The 11,916-nt window shown below is 33.4% G+C and overlaps 1 protein-coding gene across 1 annotated transcript; it reads right to left on the reverse strand.

Moving 5' to 3' along the window:
* Positions 1 to 2,714: 2,714 nt before the first annotated feature.
* On the reverse strand, positions 2,715 to 10,692 carry LOC127107525 (sodium/hydrogen exchanger 8). The gene is made up of 21 exons (XM_051044806.1): positions 10,289 to 10,692; positions 9,793 to 9,843; positions 9,545 to 9,636; positions 9,163 to 9,240; positions 8,928 to 9,085; positions 8,611 to 8,712; positions 8,419 to 8,536; positions 8,172 to 8,224; positions 8,039 to 8,104; positions 7,806 to 7,850; positions 7,621 to 7,673; positions 7,127 to 7,311; positions 7,002 to 7,049; positions 6,592 to 6,699; positions 5,620 to 5,851; positions 5,087 to 5,389; positions 4,908 to 5,005; positions 4,571 to 4,702; positions 4,249 to 4,458; positions 3,960 to 4,166; positions 2,715 to 3,790 (listed from the first exon to the last, which is right to left on the reverse strand). The coding sequence occupies exons 1-21, from the start codon at positions 10,539 to 10,541 to the stop codon at positions 2,921 to 2,923; spliced, it is 3,462 nt and encodes a 1,153-aa protein (XP_050900763.1). The 5' UTR covers positions 10,542 to 10,692; the 3' UTR covers positions 2,715 to 2,920.
* Positions 10,693 to 11,916: the final 1,224 nt, after the last annotated feature.

Raw genomic sequence — 11,916 nt, forward strand, 5'->3', positions numbered from 1 at the left:
TAGATTGGTACTTCCCTAAGTTTATTGAACTTTAAATGCAAGTTATTTGTTAGGAAACATGTTCATAAAATTGTTATTCCCACTATTGTTCCTGCTGACAAATCTGGTTTGGGATTTGATGAAGAAATGTTAAATATTGTTCCTCTCTCTAGACCTGTGACAAGTTCTATTCTCAAGGAATTAATTCATGAAGCAAAGGCTTTGTAAGAGATTATTTCCATGTCCATTTCAAGGAAGAGTGTTTATGAAGGCATCATAAAAAAGTTGCCCCCCAAATTGTTGGAGTTTCTTCAACTCAACTTTTTCTTCCTGATTTTGCAAAGGATGTTGCTCATATGGATCAGACCGAAGGCATATCCAGCTCTTGAGATGAATATGGGGATGATGGCATGTATGAAGCCACCTGACACTGACACTGTTACTCATTCTCTTTGATTTTTTATGTTGTTATGTTGGGTTGTTGTTGTTAATGTGGATTGATTTATTGGTTGGATCTATTTTATTTGGTGCTAATTTTTTATTGACTCTGATTTCTCCTTGCCATTGGCTCTTTTGAGGAAAATAGGGGGAAAAGTAGAATTATGTTTTGTTCTGATTTGTTGAATGCTTATCGGTGTATTTTTTTTTCCAATTACCTTTAGGGTGCTATGGTGCGTTTCATAAATATTTGATTTTCATAAAAAAAAATAGCTAAAGGGGAGTTTGTCATTACATATGGATTGTCATATTTTTACAGACAACTTGTTTAGGAAAAAGTCTCAAATATTGTTGAGACATATTGTCTCAAGTTTCTCTGTTATTCGCTGATGTTTTTTTTCCTTGGAGAGATTTATTTTCGCTTGTTTAAATCCATATTTACTTTAAAAGATTTAATTCAAAAAGATTTATTTCGCTCTAGATTATGCTAATGTGTTTTGGAAGGATCTTGTTGGAAAAATTTAATTGAATTTACATTCAATAAACAATTTGATTGGATTTGCATTCAATAAAAGATTTAATTGAATTTGATTTGAACAAAAGATTTGGTTAGTTGAAGACAAAGATGGTGCCAGAAATATTTTAGTATATGGGGCAATATATATAATATTAAAAATAAGTTTTATTAATATATACTTTTTATAATTATTTTACATATACTTTTCATTATATTTAAATATTATACCATTTTATTATATTATTAATCAAATATTTTGATAAATATCAGTATGATAAGATATATTTGAATATGTATGAACAATATTCTACACCATATCAACCGATTATACTCTTATCAATATAAGCAATTTATTATATTTTATATATTCTCTTTGTTTTTAATATAAGTCATAAATTTTTTTTTATATAAATTAAAAAATATAGTTAATATTGTATGAAAAAGAAAAATTAAATTTTCTTTCAAAATCATTTTTCATTAAATAATATGAAAATTTTTAATTATATATAAAAATATAATAGAAAAATAATATTAATAATTTATTATTAATATAAATAAATTGATCCAATTTTGCCAGTTGAGGCGAACATTATTGTTGCTTTAATTTAAATAGAAAACATTGCATTATTTAAAAGGCATGCATCATGAATGCAATGGTTAGTGGGGGCACATGCCCCCTTACTTCTACAAGTAGCTCCGTCCCTGGTTGAAGATTTGTTTTGGTATGAATTTGATTTTAGCCTATTGTGTTTGGATATGTATATAAAAAGATCATCCTCCTAATTTGAACACACGCTTGAAAAGAAAATATATAGGTAGTATATGATTTTTGAGTTGAGTCTCTTGTATCTTGTTATGTAAAACTCTATTTTTGTTGGTTATTTTTATTTAAGAGAGAGATTGAGTTTTTTATTTGTATTTGTGAAGTGTTTCACATCCTAAACAATTGGTTCTTACAAATATTTTGGGATAATTTTTTAGAGAAAGTGTGTGAATCTCATATTTAGAGGGAGTCTGAGTTGAAATTCAATGATAGTAATAGGAAAAGGACCCTGAACTGAGAGTGTTCAGATGAGACCGTCATATACTATTAAAAAATTGGGAGAGATATAAAACTGATTGATGATCACAAACCATTTATATTTGACCAAACTCACACAAATATAGCTCTTGTGGTAAATGTTTTAACCATACAAGTTCACGTGTAGCATGGGTCATAACTCAATGCTCATTTTTTGTACTCAGCCAGGAAACATCACCCTACTTTTTTCTCTTCCAAGAAATCGATTTTTCATCCACAAAAATATAATAACAAAAACTAGACCACCTATCACTCGCATCTCCTACCCAATCGACATTTGAATATCCAACAAGTTTGAGTAGCCTCTATTAGTGAAAACAAATCCGTTTTCAGATTCCCTTTTGATGTTCTTAAGAATTCCAAGACCTATATTTCAATGACTAACACATAGAGAGTTAAGAAATTGGTTTATGAAACTAACTAGAAAAGATATGTCTAGTCTTTTCAGGGTGAGATGAATTAATTTTACCCACCATGATATCTACCTAGATCAAAATCCTCTGGTTAGGAAGGAGCTTCACATTATAATCTATAGGAGTATCAATTCGTTTCCCACTAAAAAGATACTCTGACATACCTCCCATACCGACACATCTCACAATCCAAAGACTTAAGATGTGAAAGAGTCAGAAAAAAAATTCTTAAACAATTGAGAGAATGGATAAGCTTACTGATTGAAGTCAAAGATAGGCTTAATGATTTGAGAACAACCATTTCCAAATATATTTATTGCTTTTTTCTTCTTTCTAAAAAACAACAAAGTTTGGGTGCTTTCATGACCAATTGTAAAGTTTTCATGGTGTTATCTAATGGCCTCTTTCCTATGTATAATGTTCTTTCTTGACACAAAAGCAACATTCATTACACAAACAGATAATCACAACAGATTTTCCACTTCTTCCCGCTCAAGACTGGCGAAAAGATAGCGTGCTTGGTGAATCAATCCGCACAATAATATCTTCTTCAACAGCAGAATCATCACTCGAATCATCTTCATGATGTACTCTTCGATCCGTGCTTTGTGAAGGGAGGTTCGTAACATCCTGCGTGATCCACTTCACTCCAATGTTCTTTTTGTCAGTTGCTGCTCCTTCTGATTTGGCTGAAACAAGTGGACGACGACCTTGATGTGGCACAATGGTTGGATATGACAAACTTTGAAGAGACGGTCTAGCGCGACTGGTTAACAAACTTCTACCCGGGCGAGGAATGTCCACCATGCTTCCATATATGCTAAGTTGCATTGCCCTTGCAGACAAACTATTGGTCTGTTGTTCAGAGCTTTGTTTATGCTGATTCTGCCTGTAGAAATGTTCAGGCCAACTCATAAGACCACTGTGTTCTATACGGAACGATCTATGAGGATGATCCGCGACATGTGATAACCGTGAACTTGACTTTTTAACAAGAGCAGTATCCGTCTCAAATGCAGAAATGTCAAACACAATGACCCTTGCTCTCGTTTCAACCAGATAACAAGATCCTTGACGAATAAAACTAGCTTCCTTAGTACCTGACACTGACAAATTTTGGAAGCTTCGATTCCCATTCGAAGGAACCAGAGCCACTGGTGCGGTAACCAGTTCTTGACAACCTTGAGTTTTGACATATCCTTCTAGTAAGAAGGCAATTGAATGATGAGGGATTTCAATTGTTTCTCCTCTTATATACATGGTCATTTCAGATCTTTCAGCAATGAGAGCTCTTAAATCTTTCACTGTTAGTTTCTCAAATATCTGGGGAAGCAATAGTTTGGAAAGGAAAATAGCACTTTCCTGCAAATGTATTAGATTAAAATTAAAAAACGTAATCCAAGTTGAGCTGCAGAGTTATGAACTTCATAGGCAATGCATACTGGAATTTCAAAATGCAGCGACAAGATCCATCAAAAGCCATTAATGTCGAGCTAGTAGAAGTAATAATGAAGTACTAATGAAACTGTACCTGCCACAGGAAGTCTTCCATTGAAGGGTCGGATTTGATACATGAAATTATCTTACTTGCTTCAACAAAAAGGCAGAATACGACCGAGTCTGTGACAACATTACAAACATACGCTCTTCCACACAGCACTTCATAAAGACCCAATGTGCTCCCATGAGTAAAAGATGGATAAAATGGGTGCTTGCTTTGAATCATCTTGCTTTCCAACTGGAAAAACAACAACTTTCAAATTCTTTGTCCGCACAATCAGAAAGTATAAGATAAGCTTCATATCAAGAGAACTTAATACCTTCACCACTCCATTAGAAATTAACCAAATACCGTTCGATTTGGCACCTTCCTTATAAAGGGTCAAGCCCCGCAGTTTCATCGTTTCCTTTGTACCGCTTACAAGTGGTCCACGGACTGAAGATGGAAGAGCATCCAACATAGGATGTATATTACTTATTTTAGGCAGCTTAACCAAAGGAGGGTTTCTGAGTAATTTCTTTAAATCGGTCTGAAAAATAAACGTAGTAATTAATAGACGAAGAATCCAACTACAGATCTCAGAAGAGTGAACCGTCAAATAAAAGATAAACCAGAAATAAACAAATAACACCACAAGATACCTGGACAGCATCATGAAGATGTAGCATCTCTTTCTCTTCCAATATCCCAGCCTTCTCAAGGTTTTGAACATATTCAAGCAAATGATTTAGCACTATATATGTTGCTTGCCTTGTCTTTACAACACGTAAAACCTGATAGTTGAACATACATAAAATAAAATAAAGAAAATGTAAGAAAAAGAGACTTTTTAGTACTCCTTCATAACCGAAAACGAGGCACTGCGAACTTTAAACTACTATACAGAGAAAAAAGGCCAATCAACTTGAAATTGTCAGGATTAATCCAAATAGAGTACAGTATAAGTAAAACATTGAACGGTATATTTAACACGCAAACCTGTGGGTATGTTAAATTAACATCTTCTAGGAACTTTCGTGCTTCTTCTCCCTCCACAACACTTTCATTGATGACAGCAGAAGCAACGCCACTGTCACCTACAGAAGTATATGTTGAGTAAAAAAATAGAAAACTGGAAATAGTATTGTCAAGATAAATATACAAAGGCAGACTATTACCTATGAAGTCGTGTAATTGTTGTCGAGCAATTCTGTGGGCACGAAGAAATGCAGCACAAATATAACATGCTGACTCCAACCTTTCCACAGTGAAGTATGTAACTAATTTAGGTGGGAACATACTTGACTGGAGGAATTTGTAGTAATTTGGGAAGTGAACATTAGCTTTTAAACCTTTCCAGTCACATAGGGGCTCCGATGAAGCCAAATCTATTGATTCCTCCACTGATAGCATTAGAATATTAGCTGTTGTTTGGGTGATTCTCCCTTCATCAAGCATTTCCCAGTAAGCAGCTTGGACACCTAATATGAGCAATGATTTCTTAAATTCGTAGTATTATTACAAGCAAATAAGAACTTTTTCAAAGGACTAAGGCATCAAAAGACTATCATCATATGTGAAATGGTCTACGTGTGTGCATGTCTGTTAAAAAACTAACATGAGATAACAGAAGCAACTTAGTAAAGCACTTGCATGTTTTTTATAAATGTAAAAACTCTTAGAATCGAAACAAATGTAAATGTTCACATACCATTCAGAAGGCGTACTCGTATGTCTTTCAAATTCATAGGATCTAAGTTACTATCACTTTCAGATGCACCATGCGGATGAACACGTTCCCCTTCAATGTCATTTAAGCATGAAATATATCTCTTCACTGTGGGCCAGTCAGCTGGTCCGAGTTCCTCATCATCTCCAAGTTCACCAAAAGCCTCTAATGCTTTGTTAACCATTTCATACTTTGTAAACTCAAGGATACGTCTCTGTTATTACATAAAGAAAACATGAAGACCAATACCAACTATAACTTGATAACAAGGTAAATATGTATATATTTTTGCTTAGATGCAATTTACAAGCATTTAATTAACACAAAAGCTTTTCTTTGTGTCTCATAATCCACATTTAATTGCTTATAAGTTTATATAACTGCATAATAGTTATATGCTTATACAGCTATATTATAAAGTGGTATCAAGAATACATGCCATAAAACCAATTGCTAATACCATTTCAGAAAGAAGAAGAAGAAAACGTCTTTTCCAGATACATAAACGAATATGACTTTCAGCATTGTCAGGATTGCGTCATCGAAGATAGGAAGAAAAGGCATTGAGTCCTTTCTACCAACCGGTAACATAATACCAAATAAAAAGAGAAGCTAGTAATATTTCTTTATGGAGTGTAGACTGATAGGTATCGGTCTAATGATGTAATCTATTTTTTTAGTTTATTGCTCGTAATGAAGTTATACAAATACCAACTGTTTATATAGTCCATCAATTTTTCTCACTTGTTATATATTTCTTCTCCACTACTCACTGTTTTCGAGACTCCATTGTTGTATATGAAAATTTTCAAGGTATTTTCATGGATTAAAGAGAGAAAGAGAATTCAGATGAAAAATTAATACATTAGGACAACACAAAATATGAGATATCAAACATTTCATCTTTTATTACAAGAATATATTTTTAAAATAGAAGATTTAGAGAACCCTGACCTTAGCTGATGATAACTTATTCATGCCAAGGAAGTGTAGTATGAACTGTGTTGTTGAACCATTTATTATAAGTGTTAAAAACACAATTCCACCGGTGAAGAAAACAAACTGCACAATAAAAAAACATGTCAATCAGTTACAGACAATGTTAATATCGAGAAGTTCATAGTTGTTGACTGTAGTGACCTTATAAAATCATAGAACAGAGCCAGGAGTTAGAAATTTATAAGGGTTTGAGCCTTTGAGGAGTACTAGCAACACACTCTCACTAAATCATGCGGGTTACATTTCCTATTTAGTGGGACTCGTTCAAGAATCATGAAGAAAGTGTTGGAAGGAGAACGCTACTGCTAGAGAGTGAGTTGCTAGTATTGCTCCAAGGATTTATTAATATAAATTGCAAAACATACCATTGTTCCCGTTTCTGGAGTCAATTCAATTGATCTGCCACTCGAACGCTAAGCCAGCCAAAAACAATCAGAATTACATCCATAGAGAACTAATAAATATGCATCATCAGTCAATAAACACTTGCCTTAACCGATAGTGAAAGTGACAGCGCAACCGCTCCTCGTAACCCTGACCAGACAAGAATAATAGCTTCTTTCCAATCCAAACCATATCCAAAGTATCTTAGAAAGGGAAATAATGCTCCAACTACAATGCATCGAGACACTTGAACATATGCATAGAGGAGTAAGAGGTAGAACCATGATTTTCCTACAACAGAACCAATAGTTTGTAGTTACTTCTTTCGACATAGCAAACATGAGTATTATAACAACAGCAACACATTGTAGTAGGATTATACGCAATTTAAAGGTAACAATTTAAAGAAAATCTATCCCTTTCAATCTTTATTGACCAGTCAATTACCTCCGTATGAATCAGAGAGTATACAAACTACGGAATACAGCTTCAATATATTTCATGGTATCGTTTAATCGAAATGAATGAAATCTAAGAATATAATCCAAGGGCATCTTGAACAAAAAAGTGAATTTAAGAAGTGATTCAACAGAATACTACCATGATGGAAAACTTTGTCATCACTAAGTACTCCTTCAGCTATAACAACTCCACTACAAAACAAAGATAAGAGTATATCAACTAGAGTAATATAATACTAAGAATGTGATACACCAGCTCAAAACTATGTTAACTTGTTTCACAAGTCATATCATTATGATTTGAGATTCCAACTAAGCTCTTACCTCAAAATGAAAATTAATGTATTAGCGATATAAGCAATCATTTCCCTGGAGAAAAATGAATAAAGGATTAAAATGCTTTATATTTCATAATAAAATAATAAAAAATGAGTGACACAAAATGACACTGCCTCTTGTCCAACTCTAGATGCCGTGTTGTTAAGATAAGCGAAAAATGAGACATTTGATGAAACTGATATGTCTAAACTAAGCATAAGGACGAGTAAGAGGCATACCAAAAGTGATGTAAGCTTTGTTGACTTTCACCCTTAAAAGCTGTCCTTGCAAATGCAGAATAGAACCTGTAGAAAGATTTTAATACTGAATTTTCCAAGGGGTATAGACATTTTGTACTAGAGGTCAACTTACATTCCCAATGACATCACTGTCAAAACACCAGAAACGTCCGCGCTCTCTTGAGCCTATAAAAGATTTTGGCCATCAATTTCTCCATGCTTAAAATATGGAAGTGATTCCAAATAATACCACAAAAAAAAACAAATTATAACGATGTGATTTTACCAGATATAACCTCTCATCTTAACGAAAGATGCATTCATACTAGAAATAAATCTCTCAATACTAAAAGACGAGCCGAAGTTTGAAAGCCACTTACAGTGTAGTAAGCAATGTAGCTAACAGCAAGTGTTAGAGAAATCTCAATAACTGTATCATTAAAAATAAATCCAAGCCATAAAACAGATGCAATCCCAAAAGCAAGGCCAATTCCTACACTGGACCGATCAAAGTATCACATAAGTAAAGATAACTTTTGCCGTTATGCAACAGAGAAGTAGATGATACCCACGCTCCAAGTGAAACTGTTGCTAGAAATTTGATTATGGCAACCCAGTTGAAGGTCTCTCCAAGAACCATCCGATAGAAAAGCGTATAAACCACAATAGCCGTCCTGGACAAGAATAAAAATAAAGAGTAAGCTTTCTAGAAGGCAAAATACAAGACACCTAAAAGAACCATCACGTGCAGAAATAGTCACTTGTTCTAATGTGCAACTTCAAGGCATTAAGCTACTTCCTACGACTTTGGTTTATAACTGAATTTTGTAAATCATTTGAATGGTAGGCATTAGTGAAAATAAGAGGCAAGGAATGTAAAATAAAATACCCATCATTCATTAAGGATTCCCCTTCAATTATCGTGCTTAATTTTTTGCTGGCACCAAGGTCTTTCAACAAGGCCACAACAGCAACAGGATCAGTTGCACTCAGAAGTCCCCCAAGCAACAGTGATGTTTTCCAACTCCAGTCATATGGAAAAGTAAGCTGTATTATGACAAATGAGTTATGACTTGTAATCAGATGACACAAATGATGAATGCTAAACACATCAGTTCTCATACCTTCAAAACAGTTCCAAGAAAAATGGTCGAAATCACAACACCTGGACCAGCTAGTAAGATCATTTGTGCAATACACCTCTGTGCTTGGTCAAAAACAAATAGAGAATAAGAAATCTTGTGATGCAATATCAGTCAATTATAAGTCAACATGTCATGACTTACATTATAATAGATAGCAAGGTTTTCAAGTGACAGCAGAAAATGCACCATTACAAAAATTACTTATTATAATACCAAATTGAATGAGTCCGTATACAGACATGTAAGAGTGTGGCAATGCATGAAAACATATGGCAGACAAGAACTAGCATAACAGCACGGCAACATAACTTAATAACTTAAATATAAGTTAGTATTCATAGAAAAATCAAAGAAAAGAAACCTTAATTTGGTGAACTTCCATCGAGAATGAGCTCTCGAAAAGGAGAGCAGGAAGAAAAACAGCCAACAGAAGCTCTGGATCAATCTCCGACCCTGCATAAGTGAAGATGAAAGTTCCTTAGGTTGAAATATTTTCTAAAATCCCAACTCTATCTAGATGATCTTAAGCTGTAAAATTAAAAGCCTTGTTTTCTTTTATATAGCAAAGTACAAAAAGTTCAAAAAAACTAGAATGTAATCAAAACTTACAAAGACGAATTCCATCCCCAATCTTTCCGAGCCGATGATGAGTACCATATTCTATTTAAAAATCCACCATTAATCATCAAGTTATTCAGTAAAAATGAAAAGGTAAATAGATGCAATATAACATAAACAAAGACTTGGAATTTCCAATTTCTCATTGTTACAAAGTAAAATGACAGTTGAAAAGTTTACTCAGACTTATCTTATTAAATCATGTATCACAAATTCTGATTAAGTTGTTTATCTAAACTTCACCCAAGTCAACTTTTCTTGTCACAAGCCTCCCAAAACCCAAAATTTTCATGATCACAATTAATGTACAATATAGTATTCTGGTTGTGGTTCTCTCCTCAATCATTACCAACCATAATACTACCAACTTTGTCCTCAAATATTTGACTCTCTTGAATTTCTTAAATCTAATACAATAAGTAACTTTCTTAAATTTCACCAGTTTAATCAGATGATGATGATGATGAAAAAGGGGGAAAGTGAGAACCTAATGATCCAAGAGCAATGCCAAGGATGAGCAAAGCAACAGTGTAAGGAACTCTGGTCCCACGCAAAAGGTGTCTGCAAGCGATACCAAGAGCAAGACTGAGACCGAAGAAAATAACCGCATCTGATGGATTTGAATGGTTGTTCTCTGAAGGTGAGGAAGGAGCAGAAGCAGAAAGGGAAGAGGAGAGAGGTAGTTGGTCCTCCATGATTCTGTAAGCAAGCAGTGAATCTTCTGTCAACAAGAGCTCCATAAAAAAGAACTGAAAGCAAAATCCACTGAGTTGCGTAACACTGATTTTGATGTTTTTGTCCTGTCTTTTGATTGAGTCATAATCAAATTCCCAACACGACAAAGATGAAGTGTTGTTGACTAAACTAGTTGCATAAACTATAGTTGTTTGTTTTGATATTTACCTAGGATTCTCACAACATATACCTGCCTACGGTAGTATGAGCATGTTACAATATATTATATTTTATTAAATATGTTATTTAATCAAATATTTTATGATATATTTAATAAATTAGTTATAGTTTTAATTAGACTTTTTGATCCCTTAAATTAAATTATAGTTTCATGTTGTCCCATTCATAAAAACACTAGTTACTACTTGTTTGATTTGATTAATGTAAAAAAATTTGCTATCAATTTTGTTTTCTCTATTTTTATTCTTTTCAGTTTTGGTCCCCATTTTTAAATTTGAGTTTTTTGTCCATCATTTTATTTTATTTTTTATTTTAGTTAATAAATTTTAATAACATAACATTAGTGTTGGTAATGATGTGTCATTGTTAAATGTATATTATTTTATTATATTTTTTTAATTTATCATTATATTAGTAATATTTAAATCTTATATTTATTTCGGTTTCTTATTTATACTTTGGGGTTTAGTTTGGTATCTTTTTTTTAAAGATCAATTTGATTTTTATCTATTAAAAATGTGTCACGTTTGTCCTTTCTGTTAGATCTGTTTTGTCAAAGTCAAAACTAATTGTCAAATGTCGTTGATATGGAAATTAAGTGCTAAGGTGGAGGATATTTGATGTGCACATTAGGTTAGTCGCGTTTGTCCTTTCTCGTTTCATTTCGTCTTCATTTCATAACCCTAGAAGAGAAACATGTGAAGAAGGCGGCCACGTTTGATGAAGCTTTGAAGGTGAAAGTGTAATCAAAGGTTGAGACGAAATCGAAGGTACCATTGAAGAACTTGTCCATACGGTTGGTATCAATGTCTTTGTTTAAGATTTTAGGGTTCTTAATGTTATGTGGTGTGCTCGTAGAAATGAATTGTTACGATTTTAAGGTTTTCAGTGTTACAAGGAAATGTGGTGTGCTCGTAGAAATGAACTGTTACGATTTTAAGGGTTTTCAGTGTTACAAGGAAATGTGGTGTTCTCGTAGAAATGAATCGTTATGATTTTAGGGTTTTCAGTGATACAAAGAAATATGGTGTTCTTGTAGAAATGAACTGTTATGATCTTAGGGTTTTCAATGTTACGGTTTTAGGGTTTTCTTGTAGGAATGAACTAAAATGATTTCTTGTTTTTTGAAATATTATCTTGTTTTCATGCATCAATGTTATGTATTTCTGGAGTTAGAATTTTAGGGTTTTCGCCCCCTTT

Source organism: Lathyrus oleraceus, chromosome 7, assembly GCF_024323335.1.
Source record: "Lathyrus oleraceus cultivar Zhongwan6 chromosome 7, CAAS_Psat_ZW6_1.0, whole genome shotgun sequence".
In the NCBI taxonomy this organism is placed as follows: Eukaryota; Viridiplantae; Streptophyta; class Magnoliopsida; order Fabales; family Fabaceae; genus Lathyrus; species Lathyrus oleraceus.